The following is a 26,041-nucleotide window of genomic DNA, read 5'->3' as shown; positions in this document are numbered from 1 at the left end:
ATTCTCATTCTCCCTCAAGACTACTCATGGGGATAGAAGAAGCTCCTTTTGTAGACCTGACCAGGAATGTAACTGTGGCAGTGTCCCTCAAAAAAAGCTGTGCACTCACATTCCAATTATATGTGAACCAAGGCAAGAGGTGTTCCCTGATAACATCCAATGTCCTTTCACCTTCAAATTAAGATAAGGAGTGTTCCTTGGTTTCACTGGCATAGAAGTTACGTCTCATACTGATTTAGATACCGAATTATTACTGTGTCAATTGGCTACTCAGGTGACATGAGTGTTTACAAGAATCACTTCAGTCTAAAAAGCACATAATTGCCCTAGATGGAGTTCATGTAACTGTTACTGAGCCTACTGCTGCATGCATCTGCTGAAAGTTTTAATGCCCACCTCCACCCCAGGGGACATTTGGCAATGTCTAGAGACAGTTTGGTTGTCAACACCGGGGGTGAGGGAGTTGCTACTGGCATCTAGTTGCTATTTGCATTAACACTAATCACCACACAACACACAGGACAGCCCCCAGTGTCAACAGTGTGAGACTGAGAAACCAGGAGTTACATGCAGTGAGGATCCTGGGGTCCAACGAGGTAGGAAACAAGTTATGGAAGACAATGAATATGGCTGCTGTCCTGGTAGAGCCTGTAATCTGAGATGGTATACCACTTTATATATGTAATTTTTTTCATCCAAATAGTCCACACAATATTTATATTTAAATACTTTTATTTTCATTTCACAAAAAAAAAAGCAACAGTGTTTGCAGTTACACATGCCTTTCAGTCAGTGCTGGTCATACGCAAAACAAATTAAAGTATAAAGAAAAATAAGTCTTTTCCCTTTACAAGTGACACAACACAACTTGCATATATAATATTATATATACACATACTATTTTCAAAATCTTCCACAAAAGACAGATTATGATACAAATTTAGAATTCCACCCATAAGCTCAGATTCAAGGAATTGGAGATCTCTATAGGTGTTTAAATACAAAAACATAATACCCTTACAGTACCCAAGTAACTACTTTCCAAAGTGTTTGAAAGAGAGTATTCTTCACAGCAACATGGAACAGTTGGCTTTAATCAAGAAAGCTGTAAGACTGAGCTTTGTCTCAAAGTGAGTTTGCTGATTAATGCAAATGCTCCAATTATGCTGTAATTCTCATTTTATATACACACACACACGAGTGTATCATTGTACTGATGGTTTATACCGTTCAACTTCTGGAGCGTTTCGTTCAGCTAAGCCATGACCTTTACTTCCTTTGAAGTACTTCAAATGAAGAACTGTTCAGAAATATCACTAATGACTACCATGACTAACTCCAAAAAGGTGCTTCCTCTTCTTTTATTTACGATCAAAGTTAAATGTGTCATGAATAAACTTTTGTTTTCTCTACAGCAGCAGGAATAAGTAACAGTAAAGTATAGGCTAATTTTTCAACAATAGAACCTGAGAGTTTGATATGGTAAATAACATCTCTTTGCAAATTTTCTAGGAGTCCTATCACTCAATGTTTCTAACAAATAAAATAAAATAATAATAATAATACAGCAAATCTTTAGCATTATATTCATTATAAACTGCAGAACAAACAAATAATGCTCAGAAGCTCAAAGGGAGGAATGGAGGGAAGGAGGGATGGATTTTACGCACGCATTTTCTTTGATACAGACAGACATGCAGTCATAACAGTTACCATGTGGTGGATGAAGAGTCGATGTGAAATATGATTAAAAAATGCTGAAAGCGAACATACAGGTCTGGATACATGAAATGCATGCAAAAAATACAGCTAATGAGGCAACACTGGCTTACAGTTTTGAGTGCACTTGAAGACAATATCTAACAATGCAGGGACTGAAGACAAAAAGGAAAAAGAACAGGAATGGTCCAGCTAATGGAGAACTGAGGAGAGACACGCAGCCACACAGAGGAGCCCTGGGTAGGAAAGGGCCAGCTTGCCCTACCATATATGAGTGTTGAAAGATAAAAAAGGCTTGTCTCCCAAATTCTTTTTGGGTTAGTTTCTAGGCCCATGTTGTCCTTCACTAGAACCATGGCAATAACTCCAAAGGTTCATTCCAAAAATCAAAATAATTTCTACTGAGTACACAAGGATATGCTATTGATGGAATTGCAACAGACTTCTGTAGGTGAAGCAGAAATCTAGGCCTCAAAAAAGAAGCTACTCTCAAGGGTCTTCAACTGGGTTCTAGGCAGCACTTGTCTGGCTGTCCAGCTACTGAAAGATTAATCAGCAATGAACTTTAAACACAGTTTTACTTAGTATTGTCCTCTTACTTTTCTGGGATTTCCAAAGAACAGGGCCCTTCTTACCATTTCATTCAGTTTGAATCAACATAAGAAATGCTGGATCTGATTAGCTTTCACAACTCAACCATATCCAGTGTCTTCTCCCAACTTATTTGCTATGTCTGTTGCCATTAGTTACACCACCACAATGCCACACCTTCAAGTCAGATGGCACGCATTTGGTGGGACTTTATTTTTATTAGATACATTCAGAGCCCTGCAAAGGACTAAGTATTAAAGAAAAATAATGGAAAAAAAAAAGAAGGAAATTATATATGTGCGTATATATTTTTACATCTTTAAAGGCATATATCCTAGAAAATAAAACAAAATAACCACAAAACAACAACTATACTAGCTACTGCTAAATGAGGAAATAGGTAGGAAAGGAAGAAGTGATCTGTCAACTTATGAAACTCAAGTTTCATTAGGTCCCTACATAGCCACACAAAGGACTAAACACAAAAGGAAATAACAAAGAAATAAAAACATATTTATAGGTATTAAGAATATTCCCTTGCCAAAGATACAAATCCCTTCAAAACAAACAAGTAAGTAAACAACACACAACTATTCTACTCGCTGTTGCCTACACAGGCAACAAGGGGAGGGGAGAAGGGGAGACCTGTCACACACTCATCCTCGATTTTCATTCGGTACCTATACATCCATGCAAAAGACTAGGTACAAAATCAGTAACATGAAAACATTTATATACATTTTTTTAAAAGTTTATACCCTGTCCTTTTCCCCTAACCACTACCCACCCAAATAATTCACCCCCCCAAAAAACCCCAGATTATAAAACTATTGCCCACGCAGGCAGTGAGGGAAGGGGAGCAGTGGAGATTTATCATACATCTGGACCTCCATGTTTCATTATGCACCTACAAGTCCCAGAAAAGGACTGGGTACTAAGTGAAATAATACACAAAATGTAGCAAACATTTATCTACATTAAAGAAAACAAAATATACATATATATACACCCAAATCTCCCCCCACCCCCACCCCTCAAAAAAAACCCTAAACATCTACTGTTCTACTATTGCCCACCAGGCAATGAGGAAAGGGGAGTAGGGGGGATTTTTCATAGACTCAATCTCAACTTTCATTACCTAAATACCTAAGTACCTAAATAGCCATGCAAAGGACTAGATTCAAAATGAAGTGAACACCAAAAAGAGGCAAAAACATTTATATAAATTTAAAAAATTACATGTCTTGTCAAGCCCATTCCCCATTAAAAATCTCAAAAACAAAAAACAAAAAACCAAGCCCTATAGCACTCTCATAGTACTGCCCACGTACACAGGCTACAGGGAAAGGAAGAAAAGACTGATGACACCTCTGGACATGGGCTTCTGCATTACAGTGGATATCTGCAAGTCCAAACAAAAAATTGGGTTTGGAGTGAAAGAACAAAAAAAGCAGTAAACATTTATATACATTTTAAAAAATGCAAACCCAGAAGTCCCCCACCAGCCTGCCAAAAAAAAAAATCTCTAAACAACTACGCTACTAGCCATTGCCCAGACAGGCAATAAGGGCAGGGAGAAGAGGAGATTTTTTTCATAGAATGAACCTTAATTTTCATCAGGTACCTAATGAAATGGAAAGGTCTAGGTACAAAATGAAGTAACAGATAAAAGGAACAAAAACATTTATATACATTTTATAAAGTACATATCCCCACCTTCCCAGGGGAGGCAGTGGTAGAGTAGAAAATAATCTAGACTACTCTCAAACTATTGCCCACAGAGGCAACATGGAAAGGGGAAAAGAGGAGATGTTCATACATCCGGACCTCCACGTCTCGTTAGGTACCTACACGTCCAAGCTCGGGACGGGGTACAAAATGGAATAACACAATGTAGTAATAAACATCATATATACAGTTTCCAAAAGTATATATCCTACCCCCCAAAACTTTGAAAAACCCAAACTACTTTAAAATTATTGCCTACATAGATAAAAAGGGAAAAGGAGAAGAGGAGACTGCTGTATACCCAGAACTCCATGGTTCATTAGGAACCTACATGTCCAAGTGAAGGACTGGGTATCCAACTAAATACTATAATAAGGAAGTAAAAACATGTATATACACTTAAAAAGTATTTACCCAATACCCACAAAAGAGCCCCTGAAACTAATCAACTACTCTACTAGCCATTGCCCACAGAGGCAATAAGGGAAGGGGACAAGAGGAGATTGTCATACATCCGGACCTCCACGTCTCATTCATTAGGTACTTCCACGTCCTATGAGAAGGACAGAGCACGAAATGAATTAGTAATACAAAGTAGTAGGAAATTTATTTATATACATTGAGTACATACCCCACTCTCTCCCACCCCACAAAACAAAACAAACTACTCTACTAGCTATTGCCCAAAGAGGCAATAAGGAAAAGGGAAAAGAGGAGATCTGTCATACTCTGAACTTCAATTTTCATTAAGTACCTATGCATCCATCCACACAAAGAAGCATGTATAAAATGAAATATAAAAAAGTAGCATAACATTTATATACATTTTCAAGAACGATATACAACCCTCTGCCTTCAAGACTAGATCAAAACAACAGCAACTACAACTCCTCCATTAGTTCATGTCCACACAGGCAATGAAGAGAGGGGTAATGGGACCTCCATGGTTCATTAGATATCTACATACCCACGAGAAGGATGAGGGAAGTACAAAATGAAACGCCAACCACAAAATAGCAGCAAACACATTTGTATACATTTTTAAAAGAACATACTCCCCTCTCTTCCCAATATCACCATCTCCTTCCAAAAAAGGAAATCAAATAACTACTCTGTAGCTGTTGCCCACACAGGCAATATAGGAAGGGCAAATGAGATTTTCATAGGAAAATATTTCTGTTTTAATCAGGAAAAAATAGACAAAATGAAAATATAAAAACATATCTGTACATTTTTTAAGTATATAGCCCCAAAAAGTCACTCAAAGAAATCAATCAACAACTGTATGAGCTACTGCCCATGCAGGCAATGAGGGAAAGGGAGAGAGGAGAGTTATACTTTCGGACCTCCGCTTTTCATTTGGTACTTACTTGCCAATGCAGAGAATGAAATATAAAGTAAAAGAATGCAAAAAACAGCAAAAATATATACCTTAGTTTTGAAAAGTACAAACAGAGGGGTGTGTGTGTGGGGGGGGTGGTGAGGAGGAAGCTCTTTAAAAAGAGAGTTAATTCCAATAAAAACAAAAACAACAAAGGCAAAGGGTAGAAGAAGAGCTACATCATACCTATGAAATTCAGGTCCAGTTTTGCAAACTCAGCTCAGGAACTGCTGTCCTTGGTGATGACACCTCTCCTGAGACACATGCACCTTCCCTGCAGCCCCATGAAAAGCATGGGGATTATGTGAAGGTTCAGCAAGCTGACTGCAGACTGTTGTTCCCGGTGCTTTAGTCTGAGTAGACTCTTTTAAAATCCAACTCAATAACAGGCTATCAGTAATCCAACCAACTCAGCACTCGACTTTCATTTCCTACTTTCCAATACTCAGAAAGGTTTCTGCTCTGTGCCCAGTGAGGCTGAGGCAGCTGACACCCTCTGCGTACCCAGGACTCTTCTGATAGCTCCTTTGTTCCTACAGTGGCTAGAGTACAATAACATGAAAACATGAATGGCAAAGGATAAAGAGTAAGTAGAACCTGCGATAGTAAGGAAAGTTCATGAACACTGAAATGGCAAACCACACAATTTCACTTAGAGAGACTTAGATACAACAAGATGGAGGAAGGCCCAAGCTTATGGTGGAAGCTGACACTACTTGCAGTTTAATGAAGCTAATCACTAGATATTAACAGAACAAACTGGACTCCTTAGGTTTCTACTTTCATAGCTTTCCTGACCTCCAAAGCACAAGCTTTTCCTCTACAATTCCCGATTTCCAATCCCATCTTTCCTAGTAATCTAGTGTGACATGCCTTTTAAACTACATTCAAGAAGACAGTCTCTGCAGTGAATATAATGCGTGTCACATAAGTACCTAATTGTGTCGTGGATCTATGTGCTTATATAAAAAAGCATACTGTGACTGCTATGCTTCAACCTATGTGAGTTCTCACAAATACAGTGGCTACGATCAAGTTTTGGGGAGAAAAACTTCAAAAGCTACAATTATACTTATTATACACATGTTCTAGTTATTATTTAATCATATATTCCTGTCCTGGGTTAGCTTTTAGAAGTCCCATGTAGATGGGTTAGCGTAACATTGCAAATTATGGAATTCTGTGGGAAAATTTGAGGTAATGCCTACTAAAACTACAAATACTTGAGGTGAAGCCTATAAATAAAGCTGCAAATAGTAGGGTACCAGGGGAATGAACGGCTTTTGAGTACACAGATAGCAATGGATAACGAGCTACCTCTTTTTTAGCCCATGTTTTGGAAAGGTTTTACTTATAACAACATCCCCCACTCCACCCTCCACATACACACTCACAGGAAAAAATGATGTGATTTGAGACAAGATTTGCCGTATACAGAGTCGACATACATCACAGGAGCAATGTAAATATGGGCAGGTAAAAGTGAAGAATCTTAACTAATTTTGAGAAGTAGCAAAATTTAAACTCTGTATCAAAGTGGAATTTAGTAATATAACATGGTAAAAAACCAGCAACAAAAAACCCTTCAAAAGTTTAGTATTTGTTCCCACTCTAAAAATATAAAAACACACTAACTTTCAATATCAACTAAATAATCATTCATTTCCTGAAGCACAAGAGGAATAAAGACCTATAATCTCCCCAGTTTCAATAAGACATCTTTAGATGATTCTGTGATTCTCAGGATATAATATTTTCTGCTCTAAAACAGAGAAACGTTGTTTAGAAAAGACTAAATTGGGGGAAAACACACTAGTAACAAAGAAGGCTATCTTTTAGCTTACCACCCTTTTAAATTTTGTTATATAAAAATATTTTCACAAAATAAAATATAATTTTATACACAATCCCACATATTCTCACTTTACACCTACTGAATACAAAAAGGTGACCTTTCCCATTGCCTGATTCTATGGAGTGTTATAAGTGCTTGCAAATGGGTAACTACCCTTTTTATGTACATAAAAGATGTTTTCAAACAAAATATAAAGTACTCAAGAATTATTAGGAAGAAAGCTTTTCTCCTAACAATCAAAGAAACACAACAATCTAGGTATAAGTCTGCATAGCTCAAAAAGTTCAAGTACAGTATTTCTCCTTCAGAAGGAGTAAAAATGCCATACAGTTTTGGATATCTTCCCTCATTTTACTTTCTTTCTTGCCTTGGCCATTCCTTTTAATCTGTTAGTTTGGCCATGATAAAAGAAAACTATAATTTTTTAACTAAAGAAAAGTACTGTTTTTGATAGTAGAAAAAATTCAAAGCCCACCATATTAAACCTGAATCAAGTTACTCCTATCCCACATTCCCTTTATTTCTTTAAGGTACTATGGTGAACTTCAAACAAAAAGGGTGAATTTCTCAAAGGCCCTATTCTAAAATATGCTTCTAATATGCTACTCTATCATATAAAACGAAAATCCACCCATGGGTATGATTCAGAGAGAAAGTGTCCATGATCTATCATGCCAAAAGGCAACTTAAACAAACTGCATGCTTAGCAATAGTGATAGTCATGATAAAACACACCAGTCTTAACAAAATGCTTGCCATAAATGTAAAAAAAACTTATTTATAACATAAGGTGTATCTATGGTAGGGAGTGATAAAGGTGTACTCATTTGGAGAATATTGTAATTCATGAATAAGATAATTAAAGCTAACTCAGATTGAAATGTTTTCCTAACAGATGAAAAAGAAAATGTTAAATATTTGGAAAATGTAATCTTTTGGCCTTGCTATTTAGCTTTTTAATACAACAAAAATTTAAAAATTCTGTAGCACCTGGCTATTCAGCAGAAAAAAATATAACAGTTGAAGATCTTATTTAAACTTTTGCAGAAAATAAAGGATTAATCAAAACCCCCAAAGTAGATCTGCACACCTGAGATCAGTTCTCTACCGCTGCGTGCTTCATCGACCTCACTACCATACATTTTGAAGCTAACTTTGCACCACATTCAAATAACATCTATCAACAAGAAGCAACAAATGGCTGACAAACCAGCAGCCTGCACAGTTGGTGGCTCCTATGGGAGATCTTTTCTTGTTTCACATTGTCAGTACTTTCCAGACACTGACAAATAGAATAGAATCCCAAAACAGATTTTTTCCCCATTTGAGTATCTTCAAAGTAGAAAAATTACTCATTGTTTTCTAGATGGTTGGCATATGGGTGAAGATAATTTTGTAATAAATAATTACATACTGCCCAAAGACGTTTCAGAAAAGACAGGTGAGAAACACAGGCGGGCCCTGAGCTAACTAGAACTCCTGAGAGTGCAAACAACTCGGCAGCGGCCCTGGCTTCACCTGGGCTTTCGCAAAAGCAGCAGAGCCCAAGCCAACAAGCTCTCTGAATGGGCGACGGGAGGACGTGCGGGGTGTGTGCTACAGCCACTGTGTCAGAGTTTTAAGGTTCTTCTCCATCCACTGGATATTCAACTGAATGACCTCCAAAGCCTCCTGGACACAGCGCAGCCGAAAGGTTGCCTCTGATTGATTTTCAAAGAATGCCCGGACCTGTAAGTTGCACACAGAAGTATTTCAAAAGAAGAACAGAACAGTAAATCTCAGGTAACTCTGAATATCCTTTTCAAATAAGCTTTAAGTCAGTGATGGCTGTGCTGATGTCTTGAAAGAAGCAGAAACAAGTACTTTAATATTCGAGGTATTTACATCGAGTCCCTGATCAAGTATAGTAAAATCTGAAGTAATTTTAAGAATGAGTTCCCCTTACTCCCACGAGGATGAATTTTTCAAATTTAAAATAGAAAAAAATAATGAATCAGAGTCTAAAGTTAGGTTTGGTGTCCAATTTTGCCCTTTGAATGGAAATCTACAAAACAATTTTATTACCACTTAAAAAGAAACCTGGCATATGCTGGTCTTAATTTAAAAAAATTATTTGTGTCAGGAAGACAAGGTAATATTGTTGAGAATGGAATCCTCACCAGAATTTTTCCTCATTGCTATATATCCATCCTTTAGAAGTAATCTCAATGCAGAATCTTAGTATTGACGAAGGCAGACAGAGAGAAGGTATAGGAACTGGCAGGAGCAGCCACCAGCTGACTTAAACTGAGCAGTCTGAGGGGAAAGGGTTACCCAGTCTCCCTACTAGCACATTTTATTACAACCAACCTCAGACAAGTGTGCCTTTGTTGAAAACAGGTGAGTTGACCCGGCAACAATACTTTGCATGGTATAGGACCCCAGATGGAACCTGAAGAAACACAAACACAAGCACAAAAAGACAAAAAAATGTGGCAGCTGCTGGTAAGCAAAGTTCCTGACTGCAAAGGAAATGCTTTACTGTAAGCTACACATGCCAAAGGCAGAGTAGAGTCGTGCTCCTGGCAACTGCCTCTCAGTCAATCAAGAGCAGTCCTACACACGTACTGCCCGTGAGAAGGAAAGGTGGGCAGAAAAAGGCAGGAGTTAGGGATATGCCAGTAAATTACTAATCCATTTAATCTACTCAAAAATCACATCCTATACACCTAGAAATGTCATTATTGCTTTAAAAGAAAGAAATCTAGATGTGCTATCTAGCTAGGAGTGGGTTCTTAACCAATCCCTTCGCAATGACGAGGTATTTTTGAACATGCATGACTACGCAGCTATTTTGAAACAGTCCGTGGCCATGCTGAGCTCAGTGAGATGGTGTCAGGCATGGCTGGCTTGATCAACACTCAAATGGAACACCACTGTTAAATGACTCACGTTATGGAATCATGTTTACTGAAGTACAAATTTCTGAGTGTTTCAGTTAAACTATCACTGAAGCACTTTTCCTCCTACAGCAAATTGTAACTCCTGTAAACCACCAATACAACATTGGGAACTTTTTTCAAATGCAGAGCCTGAGAATACTAAAAGCTACTAATCCTCTGAGAAACTTACTTCTGTACAAGCTTATTCCAGTTCTCTTTGACAAAATCCCACGCCAGTAAGTGTCCAGGAAAACGTCGGCCCACTGTTCTAATGACAAATGACAGCTTTTGTGTTCGGATGATATCTCCATTGAGGCTAGTTTTCATTAACCTGAAGAGCAAAGCATATTTAGCTTCCAAAATAGTTATTCATGATGAGATGATTGAACTTAAATTAGTATTGGTCTCTTAATTAAATCTCTATAGCAATTCAAGGGATACAAGTTTTGCATTAGTCTAAGATTAATCAATAGATTGAAAACGTCATTTTTTTACATGAAGGAAGAGCTCACTAATGAGACAGGAACATACATATACTGTCACATAATCATGAATAGTTCTTGATGGAGTAAGAACATTTAGGAAATAAATTCTGGTAGAATTTATTATAATTCTGAAGACTGGTATTTTTTTCTGTTAAAAACCTTATTTGATTTGAGTAGGCAGGTATATTATCTCTCTTAAAAAACTGGGCTGTTTGAATGATGTGCAAATGAAGATACATTTTTGAATATACTCTTAATATTAACAGTTAACATTTATTGATACTTCACATGTACTAGATAATGTTCTAAATTCTTGACATAACAATGCTTGAAATAATTATTACCTATCCTCATTTTATAGCTTAAGAAACTGAGGTTATGTAATCACCCAGTTTCACAGCTAACAAATACTAAAGCCTGGCATTCGAACATAAGCAGGTCTCATCTACTATGCTATTATATCTGCTTATAGTGAGAAAACACAAACCCTAAAAAGAATGCAGCAGTATTTTTAACAGGTGAAAAACCCAAACGTCCATCAAGATGTGATGGGTTAAATAACGACAGAGCCATACTATGGAATACCATGCAGCCATAAAAACAAATGAAGTAGGCTTTATGAACTGACACAGCAAATCTCAAAGACTGATCATTCACTAAAAAGAACATCACAAAACATTGGGTATTATAAACCTATGTTTATGTATATAAATATACAGACCAGGACTGACACTTAGGAGAGAGAGTAAGAACGGATCATATGTGAGATACTTTCACATTTTATTCCCTTTTCCTAGGTGCTGTTAAAATACTTTATAATGGGACTTTATTAGTGTATTACTAGTTTAAAATAAAATTACTACTAATTTAAAAACAAAAACTTTTCTCTATTTGCTTGAGTCAGAGGCTGGCTACTACTTTAAAGAAAATGCCTATTTACAGTGTATTCTTTGGAAAGTGGGTCTGGGCAAGTGCTAAGGACATCTCTGGGACACTATTAGGACTTATCTGAGCAAAATGATACAAGAGAAGCAATGAGACCCAAGTGCTTCCCTCTCCCCTTCCTGGTGTTGACTTTCAAGATACTTTCATAGTTCTCTTGGCTACTTACAGCCCCTCTTCCCCACCACTGACTGTTCTTCCTGTCAGGAGGCCCTACTTACTGCCCTTCTTTCCCCATGTGAAACTCCCATTTCCAGGCCTTCATCAGCTGAATATTAAGAAGGAAAAGTCTGACACAACCTGTAAGCTTGAAGGCACAACCTGTAAGCTTTTACACATTACCTTTTTCTGAAGCGTCTGCATTTTCAAAATGACACCTATGACAGCTTAGACAGAGCAATGCTTTGACCAAAACGAATGAAGCACTGACTGTGGAATTAAAGACAATGTGCCAAGGGGATGAAGGAGTTTTTAAGAAGAAAGTAGAAGGGGGTGGTGATTCTTGGCATCTCTCAACCTCTTTTGGGCAGAGCACTTTCTTCCTATTTGAACAGGTCCAGTCCCTGAGATGAAGCCCAGCACCTGCGGGCTCCTTGCCGCACAGTTCAAGTCAGGTCTGGCCTGGGAGTAAAGGAAGGGAAAGAAAGATCCCAGAGAAAATGAGCTTCCCACGCTAGGAGCACAATGCTTTTATGCTTTTGGTTTCTATATATCATATTCCTTGGGTAGTTTCATACCAGTAAAGTTTCCATACATCCTCTGAGCTGGCAAGAGCTTCAAGTATTTTATTTTTCTCTGCTTCAGAGCCTATAGAGATGTACTTGCTTAAGAGGAATAACCAGCCTCGTTCAGTTTTTGCTCCAACTTTGAACACAGTAGTCATGACATCAGTAGGTAGGCTGTAAGAGAGGTGGTCAAACATGAGAACAACAGAAAATCCTAAATACAAAGGCAAGGAATTGACTAGTGGTGGTGTTTTGGGGGCCAAAGGAAGTAATAATTAGAAGAGTTTTTACTGTATAACTAATAATCAAGAAAATTTTTAATTCAGTGGCTGCCACTTTCCTAGTGGTATGACTCTAAAGAATATCTATTCAATTTAGTACAATAATTATTCACTAAGCACCCATAAAGAACTAGGCAGGCAACTGGCTGGATGCTGGGGAGGGAAGAGGAGTGAGACAGTCTCTGCCCCCTAGGAACTCACAGGCGATCACAAAGTACAGAACAATAAATGTACACATTATAACACAGTGTGGTAAGTTCCAGGATAGAAATATAGCAGCAAATGTTGGGGAGGGGCGGTGGGGGTGAAGAGGGGAAGAGGCAGTTTTGTGCCTTTATTAATATTTCAGAGCTGGAAAGGACCTCAACAGGTTATCCAAATCCACCACCCCAACTCTTCATCTGATGCTTGAACCTTTTTCTATAACACTCAATAAGGAACCTGGAGAGAACCAATCATCATCAAAAACATGTCTACTAACTGCCAAGTCCACCGGCTCTGCTTTATTCCTAAATTAAAAGACTTGTTTGACACCTCACACCCATTAGGATGGCTCCCATCAAAAATCCAGAAAATAGGGCAGGACCCGTGGCTTAGCGGTTAAGTGTGCGCGCTCCACTGCTGGCGGCCCAGGTTCGGATCCTGGGCGCGCACCGATGCACCGCTTGTCCGGCCATGCTGAGGCCGCGTCCCACATACAGCAACTAGAAGGATGTGCAGCTGTGACATACAACTATCTACTGGGGCTTTGGGGGAAAAAAATAAAATAAATAAAATTAAAAAAAAAAAATCCAGAAAATAACAAGTGTTGGTGAGGATGTGGAGAAACTGGGACCCTGGTGCACTGTTGGTGGGAATTAAACTGGAGCAGCCACTGAAAGCAGTATGGCAGTTCCTCAAAAAATTAAAAATAGAACTATCATATGATCTAGCAATTCCACTTCAGGGTATACATCTGAAAGAAGTGAAAGTAGAGTCTCTAAGAGATATTTGTACACCCATGTCCATAGCAGTGTTATTCATAAGAGCCAAAGGTGGAAGCAATCCAAATATCTATCAGTGGATGAATGTGGTATATACATACAATGGATTATTCCGCCTTAAAAAGGAAGGAAATTCTGACACATGCTACAACATTGATGCACCTCAAGGACACTATGTTAAGTGAAATAAGCTAGTCACAAAAGGACAAATATTGTATGATTTCACTTATACCTCGTATAAGTGAAGAGCAGTAAAACTCATAAAATAGAAAGTAGAATGGTGGTTGCCAGGGATTGGGGGAAAGGAAAATGGGGAGTTGTTGTTTGGGTAGAGTTTCAGTTTTGCAAGATAAAAAAGTTCTGGAGATTCACTGTACAACAATTTGAATATACTTACACTACTGAATTGTACATTCAAAAATTAAGAGAGTAAATTTTATGTTATACGTATTATGCTACAATTTTAAAATAACAGTCTTGTTTGAGAACACAGGTAAACAGAGTTCACCTACATTAACACTCAGTTTTATAACATTTATGGCCCAGGATGAGAAGATCCTGGTTTCAGTATGGTAAAGAGGAAGAGAGTTCATTTGAGTAGAAGCACATGTCACCTTTGAGTTCCATTGGATGCCACCCAATCGTCAAATAGTTTCATGGCAGTAGTGCTGCAGTTCTCTAGGCTGTGGGTGCAAGCAAATTCTAGCAAGACTGACCGAAGCTCTCGAAGAGATGGGGTGCCCTCATCAGTCCACGTTTGCTGTTGGATTTGGCTTTGAAGCAATTTAAATACCCTGGTCTAGAGAGATAAGATGGATTATAATGGAATAATAAGAATTAGGAAAACCAGAAAAATCAGGACAACTAGATCTCTTTTTCCCAAAATTTACCAAAGGAGAAAAAAAAAGAGGGGCATAGATATTCCTCATTAAATATCAACTGACACATGAAACTCACATACAGCTGGGATGAAACCATTCAATAACAATGGCTATATACATAGGGCTGCTATAGCCAAGGGGGACTTTTAATGACAGAACACAAAAAGAATTAATGACTTCTGTGCAGTAGGAAACCTTTCTTCTGTGTGTACTCAGCTAGAAGTTATTTTCCTGCCAAAAAGTATCACCTATAACCATTGCTAGAAGGAAGATGGAACTTCCTGATCTCAGGACCTTAGGATCCATAAATCCATAAAGCAATGAGAGAAAAATATACTTCTTTACTAATGGGTAGATGTTTAAATGTTTCTGAATCCAATATTAAGGGAATATTTAAAATATCAACTAGTTTGATGCTACAACAAATTAATCTAATCAAATTAGCAAACCAATGAAACCTACAGGGAAGAATAGTTGTTTATAGTTATTTTTTCTATCCCTCAAATTCTCATTTAAAAAATTTTCGAACCTACAGAAAAGCTACAAGAATAGTACCATGAACACTCATATGCTAGATTCACAGGTTTTTAACACTCTTACATTTGCTTTATTTCTATGTGTGTATAACACACATACAGACATTTGTTTTTCTGGTTTTAGCTGAGCCACAGGAAAGTAAGTCACAGATATCATATTTCATTTATAAATATTTAGCATGCAACTCCCAGAAATAAGGACATTTTCCTACATAACCATAATAGCTTATCATCTTAAGAAAGTTAACAGTTATTCAGTAATATCATCTACTATTCAGTCCATTCCTATAGTTACTTCTGAATGAGAAGTCATTCTTAAATGTATACTTAACGATATTAAGAAACCAACAAATCTCTTATTTTTCTTTCATCTCTCCCCGCAACAAAAGCATAGAAGCTGTTCATAGGATATGGAAGTACTGTCATAGTGCAAGCTATGGTGCATGGGAAGGCATGAGACCACGTGGGATTTAAAAAGTCATCATATGAGGGGGCCGGCCCGGTGGCGCAAGCGGTTGGGTGCGCGCGCTCCGCTGCGGCGGCCCGGGGTTCGCTGGTTCGGATCCCGGGCGCGCACCGACGCACTGCTTGGTAAGCCATGCTGTGGCGGCGTCCCATATAAAGTGGAGGAAGATAGGCACAGATGTTAGCCCAGGGCCGTCTTCCTCAGCAGAAAAAAAAAAGAGGAGAATTGGCGGATGTTAGCTCAGGGCTGATCTCCTCACAAAAAAAAAAAAAAAAAAAAAAAAAAAAAAAAAAAAGTCATCATATGAAATATGCATGTATGAATGCCACTAAAAGGAACAAGAATTCCAATATAAAAATGCTTATAGGTATCTTTTAGAAAACTTTCGTGGCTATCAATAAGGAGAATCAAAATGAAAAAATTTACAGGCATGCCCCACCCACAGGGTTCTCAGCACAGGGGGATTTCTTCCCACTGGGACTTCCTGAACACCATCACCATTGTCATGTCTCATCTCAAGTCGTCAAGTACCACAGATGACCACACGCAAAAAACTCAACCTCAGAAAATTAACTCAGGTACTTCAGAGAGCATTACACTCTTCCAGAGTGCCACTCTCAGTACCTAAAATGAATCCTAGTTGGAGAGTTGTCAACTGCTGAGGCCATTTTCTCAGCAGAGCTTCTCTGAATAAGTCTTTCACGGAGCTGACTATACGAATGGAAAAAAGAATCTGTGCAAGGAGGACTCAAAGTTTGTAATAATATGTCAACTCGCTTTTCTCTGCTTCAAAAGCAATGAAATAGAGAACAGACACCTTGTGGAATGTGTGAGCAACAAAGCTTGCGAGTCATCAGGAGGACAGGAAGTGGAAAAATGCTTGCCACGCTGACTGATAATGCAAGGAACCTAAGAGCAATGCAGCAGACCCTACTGGATACACATGACTGCATTGGGGCATGCTGCCTTCCACTGGCCTGACCTTCTCAACAGCATCATGATAGCACCATCCCAAATGAATGAAGAATACAAGAAATTTAAAAGAGTCAAATAGAAACAAAGGAAAAATGAGAGAAAAAGAGTTACGTTTGAAATACTATTAAAAAAATCTCAGTGGAGCAAAATGGCAATGCTCCTTGAGAGTTTACTAAAACATAAAGAAGCCAGTGGAAAAAAATGGCACTTTAAAATACTGGAAGCAAGGGAAACCTGACACTGAAGATGCCGAGGCTAATTCCGGAGTGGTCACTCCATCGGAATTATGGGGTACAATTTTACTAGTTTTTCCCTGCACCATATAGTCAAGAGGAATTCCCCAAGCAGTTGATTTTAAATGTATTTCAAATGATAACATAATAGAGCAAAAGATTTTATTGAAAAAAAACTCTGTTTTTAGAAAATTCCTGCTGGTTATAAAATATTTTTATAAGTAATCCAGGTTATGTTTTTAATATTAATAAACCATAGCAAGCGTTTCAAATTACCTTTCCCTTTTAGAAATAAAATTAAACCTGTTTTTCACGGTTCTAAATTAATTTTTTGAAATTTAAATTCATTAAACAATAGAATCCAATTCTCTGATTTCATAAAGTGCAAAGGACAAGTGGGGAGAGAGAATAAATTGATGGGTTATACAAGCTACAAACATTGGATATGCAATAAAATGCAACAATAATAACACAAAATGATTTAAAAAATAAAACAGACAGGGAAAGATTCTGGCACTTATGTATGTATTACATTTTGATTTACTGCTTTAATTTTACACTGAGATGCCCAGGGAGTTCTTTCTTGGATCAACAGAGCTTCTTAAAAGTGAAGTGCCAGCTTTTATTACAAAAGGTTTATCCCACCAACCCTTCAGATATAAAAGAATGACAGACTTAGAAGTGATGAAACAGGAATATGGTTGGGATCAGATGCTAACATCAGATGTGAACAATCTGACAGAATTCAAATGCGCCTCCAGACCCTACCCACCACAGGACTACAGCACACACCACAAAATGTGATATAAAAGTATGTATGTAGGTATGTGCAGCCTACATAACAAAATGACCAATAAATGCACACAATGCTCTGCTGACAATGACATAAAAAATTAATTAGACACCAGTCTTAATCACATATACTATTTGAAGATTGGATCCAAGGACTCAGAAATATCTGTCATTCCAATATCTGACTGCAGTGTGTCAGATTTCATATTTTGAGAGTTTTGATGCTACCAGCATGCCCTAAGATTAGAATAAGAATTTTTTTTTTTTGGTGCAGGAGATCAGCCCTGAGCTAACATCTGATGTTGATCCTCCTCTTTTTTGCCAAGGAAGATTGGCCCTGAGCTAACTTCTGTATCCATTTTCCTCTACTTTATATGGGACGCTGCCACAGCATGGCGTGACAAGCAGTGTGCGCCCAGGATGCGAACCTGCGAACCCCGGGCCGCCACAGCTTGTGCCACGGGGCCGGCCCCTAGAATAAGAATTTTAAAGAGACAATTTCTCCCTCTTGATGAACCAGAGCTAACCTGACTTTGAATTAACAATCAAGTATATGAAGATCTACAGCAGGGAAAGGGCTGCGGTCTCACAAATTCGTACTAAGCCTCCTGCCCCTGCCCTCTAACCATCGGTCCTGCTGGACCCCACCCTGAAGTATGTTCTTAAACACATACCTGTCCAGCAAACTGGAAATCATCATCTGGGATGAGGATGCAGAATTACTTAAGTGTCACAGTAGGAAAATATTCAAAAAGTCTAACTTCTTGAATTGAGTTTAGCGTCTGTGTTCTCAGCACAGGGATAGCTTGAGGTAAGCATCAAGTGCTTCTTGACATTAGGCGCTCAACAGTTAACGGAAAGAGGCAGAGGGAAGAATGGCTTCTGCCATCATGAAGTTTACCTAGCTGGGCAGCTTCAGAGTAGGCAGATATTCTGCCGCCTCCTCTTAGGGTATATTCAGTACCAACACTGTCCTTTAATAGTGAAAAAAAGTGAGTGATAGGTACTAATGTTATTTATTGCTACTTATACTGAGTTGAATAGTGTCCCCCTAAAATTCATGTCTGCTTGGAACCTGTGAATGTGACCTTATTTGGGAATAGAGTTTTCGCAGATATAATCAAGTTAAGATGAGGTCATACTGGATTACAGTGGGCCCCAATGACAGGTGTCCTTACAAGAACAGGGAAATTTGGACACAGAAACACAGGGAGAATGTCATCTGAAGACAGAGGCAGAGATTGTAGTGATGCATCTACAAACTAAGGAACGCCAAGGATTGCTGGCAACAATCTGAAGCTAGGAGAGACACATGGAACAGATTCTCCTCAGAAGAAACCAATCCTGCCCTGCCAACACCTTGATTTTTGGCCTTCTAGTTTCCAGAACTGTGAGAGAATAAATTTCTGTTGTTTAAGACACGAAGTTTGTAATAATTTATTACGACAGCCCTAGGAAACTAATATACTACCCCAAATGGTGTTGATTTGATATAGCACTAATAACCCCCAAAGTAATTATAGAAATTCTATAATAAAAAATATGTTATACAATGAAGTAAACTGGTGCTGGATCAACTGGATATCCATATTGAAAAACAATGAATCTTTATCTACCTCACACCATATACAAAAATCAATTCCAGATGGATCCTTACACCACACACAAAAATCAATTCCTCACACCATATACAAAAATCAATTCCAATTAAGTACCTTTACTTAAATGTAAAAGGAAAAACAAGCAAGTTTTCAGAAGAGAACACAGGAGAATATCTTGGAGTAGGCAGATTTCATACACTAAAATAATTTATGCTAATCAAAAAATATCATTCAAAAAATATCATTAAGAGATGAAAAAGTAAGCCAGAGTGGAAGAAGATATTTGCAAATATACATGATCAACAAAAGACTCATACTTAGAATATATAAAGAACTCTTACAAATCAATAAGAAAAAGGCAGACAATCCGATAGAAACATAAATGAAAGATTTGGGCACTTCAAAAAAGAGAACATCCAGAGGTCAATAAACATATCAAAAGGAATTCATCTTCACTAGTGATTAGGGAAATACAAATTAAAGCTAAAATTGCAATGCCACTCTGTACCCATCCGAATGGCTGAAAGGAAAAAGATTTACTATTAATACTAAGTGTTTGCAAGGATATAGAGCCAGAATGGAACTCGAATTCTCATACACTTCTCATGGAGTGTAAATTGGTAAAATTTGGAAAAAAGTGTTGGTTGTACAGTATTAACTATGCATCTGCTATGACTCAGTAATTCCAGTGTCAGACAGATACCCTATAGAAACGCATACAGATATTCACCAAAGATACGTACAAGAATATTCACAGCAATGCTATTCGCAATAGCTCCAAACTGCAAACAACCCAAATGTCCACCCACAGTAGTCACAGTGGCTAATAAATGGCCAAGGTTTTTAATACACTAACGGCAGAAAGTCTGTGTTGGATTGTAAGTTTGCCCTAAAGAGACCAATAAGTTATTTGCATACTATTTGGAAATGCACATAAATATTTAAAAAAATACTATTACTAACATTTTGGATAAAAAAGAAATCTCAAATATTAGTTGACAACTTCATTTCCAAGAGAATAACTAGATGTGGGTCTGTCATTTTAAACCTTAAACACATGGTCTACAAGCTTTTCAAACTCTTTTAATTTAAAATCTCAGTTTAAAAAAGAAAAAAAATGATAGCAAGAAATAAACAGCTTTGCTTTTTCCAACAAAAAGGTATCCTTTGAAAGACAGCTAGCACACAAATTAATTAATTTAAGATAAAGCAACATAACATAAAGAGTAGGTTTTGGAGTGAAACTAACCTGGGTTTGAATCTCAGCTTTATAATTTACTAGCTAAGTGACTTTGGGGAAGTTATTTAGTCTCATTTATCTAATGGGGGTAGAAATATTTATTTGGCATTGTGTGAGGATTAAACAAGGTAATCTTCATTAAGCACTAAGTATGGTGTGAAGAACATAAGGGGCACGGAAATGCACTTGTTTCTGGTGAGTTGCACTCATTTATTCATTCAACATTTACTGAGTGTCACTATGGGCCAGGTCACATTCCATGCCCTGGTTTTTATTAAGGCTGGTAGTTGAAAGCCTTATGAAATAGAAGAATGATAAAAATCTTAACAGTTAGAAGACACCTCAGACTTCATTTAACTTAAGCATTTCACTTATGGGTAGTAGGTTAGGGGTGGCTCCTTTGGGGTCAGATCAGAAACTTGTGCAGAAGAGTGCTTTTCAAGCTCCATATGGGCCCCCATATGGGCCCCCTGGCCGGCATTCCCTCCCGCACTGAGAATCATGCATGTGTGAGAGAACTCATTACAGGGGATGAGCAGTAAGACAGTAAGAGTGGCAGACAGGAGGTTGTGAAAAAATAAAAAAAGATGTAATCCAACCCCTTCCTTTTATCAAGGAGGACACCAAGACCCTAAAAACTTATTCTAATTCCAGGTCTAACGCTTTCATCCTTTTCCTGAAAGCTGCCTTTTGCCTGGTCCCTGGAAAATCTGACTAGTTTATAAAGCAAACTCTGTTGTCAGAATGTGCTGATTCAGAGAATTAGATAAAACAAAGAATTCATCACTCCCTCCCAAGCTTTTAAAGACTCGGTCAACAGTTTAATAATGCAAGTGTCTGAAATAACAACTATTAAGATCAGCTAATTGGTTTTAAAACAGCCAAAGCAGCCTCCAACACCAAGACTCCTTTAGTGCTTTGCAGAGAAACTTATATCCACCAGCATCATCATCCATAAGATAGGTTATTGGTAAGGACTCCTAAAATAGAATATTCTCAATAAAATATAACTGTTATTTTATAATGACTACTAGGAAATTACTGGAGAGCACTACTTTGCAAAAAGGCCCATTTCAAGCATTTATTACATAAAAATAAACTAGGATTTGAATAGAGAAATTTTCTTTACATGTGACCCCATTTTGACAGCAGTGTCAGAGTCTATATTTTGATATTCAAACAAGACCACGTCATGCTAAGCCTTTATCAATTCTTCATGATAAGCAGTGACACTTTGATTCAAAGTAAAGATTTCACAAATAGGAAAGTGAAGAAAATGGAATTCAACTGGTTGTTTTTTCAGCCTATTACTGCCAAATGGAGCTGTGAATAATAATCATAGACAAGCAACCCAGAAGTTGGTAAAAAGGCAGACTTACCACCAGTCTTGAGGCCAGATCCATGTATCCCAGTTTTTCAAGGAGGTTATAGATGAGGCCCGTTTGGAATAGGGCTTCAGTGATGGGTGCAGTAGAGGTCTCATTTCCAAGATAATCAATCAAATCAAAGGCCCTCTGAAGAGGCACCTTGCCTAGGCTAAAGGGTAAAAGAACAGAAAAAGTAAATGTGCTGAGACAGGAAGATGAACTCTATGCATGCTGAGAGAGAAATTTTATGGCTAGATGGTGAGTCTTGAAGACCTAAAATTTAAGCTTAGAGTGGCATTCTGTAAAGTTACCCTAAATACTATTATTTTTTACTTAAGTTCATGTGTGTGACCCAAGGTTAAAGACATATTTCAGGAGAAAGATAAACAATAGCTCAGTTTTTATTCCATAAGTCACCTGTAAACTGCTACTGACTCAGGAAAAGCACTACAATGTCTTAGGTGAGAAAAGACGAAGAGTACTAATTTTACTTATTTATTAATTGCTTATACTTACCAGGTGAGAGCAGGTGGCATAAAGAAGATTTGAATCAGAAAGAAAATTTTTTATTTGTTATTTGTACTTGAATTTGTCAAACTTGTTAAGGCAAGGTCCACTGTTAACTTATGTGAGTACATTTTAAAAATGAACCATTTATAGAAATCATAACAATGATGGCTGAGACACTAGGTCACTGCCATTCTTGGCTTTGGGATTCTGTAACACACGGAGGGGTTGGAGAGGCAAGTGGTACACAAAAAAAGAGGCTCCAGCTATCAGAGATGTCCCTCAAACCAGTGGCCAAGCACTAAGCTTCACAATTAAACCAACTGCTGCTTGAGAAGAATTCTCTCATGAAATAAAACAAAGCTTGAACTCCTGCATCAATTTATTCAGCATATATGTGTCCTGCTTGTTGGTATCTACAGTATTGAAGTATTATTTAAATCTTGTTATTTAACTGTTCAATATGTGTGTAGTTGATGTTTCTATATACATTATAAAGCCCTTGAAGGCAAGGAATATGTCTTATATTTTTCCAATCCTCCAAAATGAATTATACCTAACAGGCAATACATGCTAGTTCTTTTGAGCTGTTTTTCTAAAACGTTCTTTTCTTCAATAACACTCGTTTAAAAAAACCCCACAAAACCCAAACCAAGCATACTCTACCCTGCAAGTTCAAAGATGTTGTTGATGAGGTTGGCTCGGTCTTTGTCACTGAGGACATAAGGATTTGTTTTCAACTGTTTGATTAGTGCTTCCCAGTCGTCATCTGCATAATGTACAATATAATAGCCACTCATGTTTGTATTGACTTTGACCCACTGCACTTCTTCTGTAAGATTGATGACACCTAATACAGACCAAAAAATGAGAGAGAGAGAGAGAGAGAAGACAATGGGGCAAGAAAAAATATTAAATGGATGCTTTGTATGTTTCAAAGTTAATATGGTATATTTTTATATTTAATTATTCTTCTAAGAAACTAAATGTCTGCCTCCCAGTGCAGTTATTCTAATGTTAACGAAGATCACCATTCATTCATTTAACAATGATTTATTTAATGGTGAACAAGGTAAATATGTCCCTTCTCTCATAGATCTTACAGTCTAATGCAACCAGGCAAGTAGAATATCATATAAATGTTATCGATGGAAGAAGAAAATATGGCATTCTATGGAAGCACAAAGAAGAACTGTTTCATCCTCTAGGGGAGGTTGAGAGAACTTTCTTGGAAGAAATGACACCTAAGTTGAGACTTCAGGATACAGAGGTATTAGCCAGGTGAAGAGGTACCCTGAAGTGTTCAAGGGCCAGAGAGAAAGTGGACCTGGTGTCCATGCATTGAACTGGCTCCCAAGTTCACTGTGGCTAGAGCAGAGAAGCAGGGAGAAGGGGAAAGTGTGTGTAGGGCGAGGCAGCAGGGGAAGATAGGGAGAGAAGTATATAAAATGTGTTCCATCCCAGCCTTTGTCTTTTGTTATGTTAGCAAAGGAAGAACAAAGAAAATCATTTAGAAAAGTCACATAATTCAAAGCTGGCAAGATAATCATTAGGGAAGGATTAAGGTCTCATTAGGCATAAATAAGAAATAACTGAGTTAAAATAATAGAAAAGTGATATGCACTCTTGGGGCCCCTACCATTACACATATAAATGCTGAGAGAACTGTCAGAAAATTTTAAGGAATGATTTCAATTAATGTACAATTAATAAGGAGCTACAAAATAGATGACCACAAAAATATATTACTATAAAAGCTGACTACAAAATATATGTAGGAATTTTTAAAATCCTTAAAATTACTAATCAAGAAATGTCCTTTAAAGTTGGCAACAAAGGGCCGGCCCCATGGCTTAGCGGTTAAGTGCGTGCGCTCCACTGCTGGCGGCCCGGGTTCGGATCGCGGGCACGCACTGATGCACCGCTTCTCCGGCCATGCTGAGGCCGCGTCCCACATACAGCAACTAGGAGGATGTGCAGCTATGACATAACAACTATCTACTGGGGCTTTGAGGGGAAAAATAAATAAATAAAATTATAAAAAAAAAAAAATGAACTAGCCTTATTAAAAAAAAAAAAAAAGTTGGCAACAAAGACGTGGATTTAGTATCCTAGTTAAGGGTAGCCTTCTAAGCACCTTAAGGTTTACTATTTACTAGAATACAAGCCCCATGAGCTTACATTTTGTTCACTGCAACTCCCTCAGTGCCTAGACCAATGTTTCTAGCAGGTACTCCAAAAATACTTGGTTAATTAATGAATTAATGAACAAAATAACTAAGTCATAGTAAATGGTTTCAAAGAAAATCTAAATAAGGTTTGTAGATGTTTATGACGTAAGTTTTCTTCCCCATTTTAAAGTAAGGAATACTAATTTTTAAAATTATTACAAAGATGAGTAGAGATAAGAAAAATAATCTAAACTCAGATAATGACAGCACTGTGCAATGTATTTCCTGCCGACACTTTTTGTATACACATTTTAATTGACATAATATTTCACACAGTGGATCTATATGCATTTATTTTTATACTGATTTTTCACCTATCAGATTCCATCCCCCACCATTTTTCCATTGTCTTCATATGCAGTGTTCAAATATCTTCATAATATTCTATTTCAAGACCTACCACAGTTTAGCCAATCTCCTATTTGGAAACATTTAGACTGTTTAAAAATTTTCACTATCATAATAATTCTGTATTAAGGCTTTTGCACATGAAACGCTGTAGAAACACATTTAAACCCTTTAGTACCTGAAGTCTTAGGTTCTATCAACTTCAAAAGCATGAATTATTAAAATTTATCAGATTCTCTTAATACTTTAGTTACTCCAATTCTATTGAAACTACAAAAGATATTTAAGATAGAAAAGACACATTCTGATCATGTTTTAACATGACACACCAGATAATCAGTCTTTTTCATTAAATTCCATACTAATTTCTGTTTTACTGCTGATTTAACAACAGATGGGAAAGATCAACTACATTAACAGGGTTTATTCCTTTTTCTAGAGCAGAATGTAGTTCTAAGGAATATCTGTGAGGGCAACAGTAGCTGCTCCAAGTTGGACACATTTTATGACTAATGAAATTAACTTTATCATTAGCTAATCCAAAAATATCAACACTCTGCAGGTCACCAAACACAATTTCCTACAGAGCTTTTACCAAGAAAGGACCTTGGGAAGAAGGACTAAAGAGCTCCAAATCTCACTTCCCAAAAAAGGAGGCAAGGAATGATAAATACGGCAATTTTTCCACTGGATAGATGCAGGAAAATATTGAAATACAGATTATCTTGGCTGATAAGCAACTTGCCATGTTGTAAACCTAGCTAAGTCCAGATGGTAGAAAGGAGGAACACAGCTGGGAGTGTACTTGAAATTATTACTGTCATCTTGATGACAGAATATAAAGCAGTTCAGCCAACAGCATAGAGAGGAGAGTTATCATTTAAAGAATCAGCATATTAGTCTCTTTCAGGTCTTCCGAATGATCCAGAATGGAGGACTTTAAAACCACAGGTATCAAAAAATAATAGCTTTACACACAAGGGAGGTAACTACCTCCTGCAGCTCAAATGTGGATGAGGCTCCCCTCATATGTTTTTAATTTATTATAATCATTAACAGATTAACAGTTCAATTTTCACAGTCCATTGAATAGTAAAAAAGAGCGAGCAACTCCAATCTTACATGGCAGAAGCCCAGATGAAGTAATCTAATAGTGATTTTAAAAAACTATTTGTCAATGAGTTATGAAAATCAACTACTGTTTTATCAAGAAACATTAAAGTACAGAAACAAAAAACATGTTTTTACTACAA

The 26,041-nt window shown here is 37.4% G+C and overlaps 1 protein-coding gene across 1 annotated transcript in view; it reads right to left on the bottom strand.

The window, feature by feature from the left end:
* Window positions 1–714: 714 nt before the first annotated feature.
* Window positions 715–26,041, bottom strand: part of LNPEP (leucyl and cystinyl aminopeptidase) — a 93,738-nt gene continuing 68,411 nt past the window's right edge. The window contains exons 12-18 of the mRNA XM_058534643.1: window positions 22,876–23,059; window positions 21,715–21,871; window positions 14,226–14,410; window positions 12,360–12,521; window positions 10,386–10,526; window positions 9,624–9,705; window positions 715–9,002 (exon numbers count right to left, since the gene is read on the bottom strand). Of these exons, the coding sequence (XP_058390626.1) occupies window positions 8,871–9,002; window positions 9,624–9,705; window positions 10,386–10,526; window positions 12,360–12,521; window positions 14,226–14,410; window positions 21,715–21,871; window positions 22,876–23,059 (1,043 nt within the window). The 3' untranslated portion in view covers window positions 715–8,870. The remainder of the gene's footprint in view (window positions 9,003–9,623; window positions 9,706–10,385; window positions 10,527–12,359; window positions 12,522–14,225; window positions 14,411–21,714; window positions 21,872–22,875; window positions 23,060–26,041) is intronic.

Source organism: Diceros bicornis, chromosome 1, assembly GCF_020826845.1.
Source record: "Diceros bicornis minor isolate mBicDic1 chromosome 1, mDicBic1.mat.cur, whole genome shotgun sequence".
Lineage (NCBI taxonomy): Eukaryota > Metazoa > Chordata > Mammalia > Perissodactyla > Rhinocerotidae > Diceros > Diceros bicornis.
The sequence above is the reverse complement of the archived record's forward strand: the minus strand, read 5'-3'. Positions and strand labels throughout refer to the sequence as shown.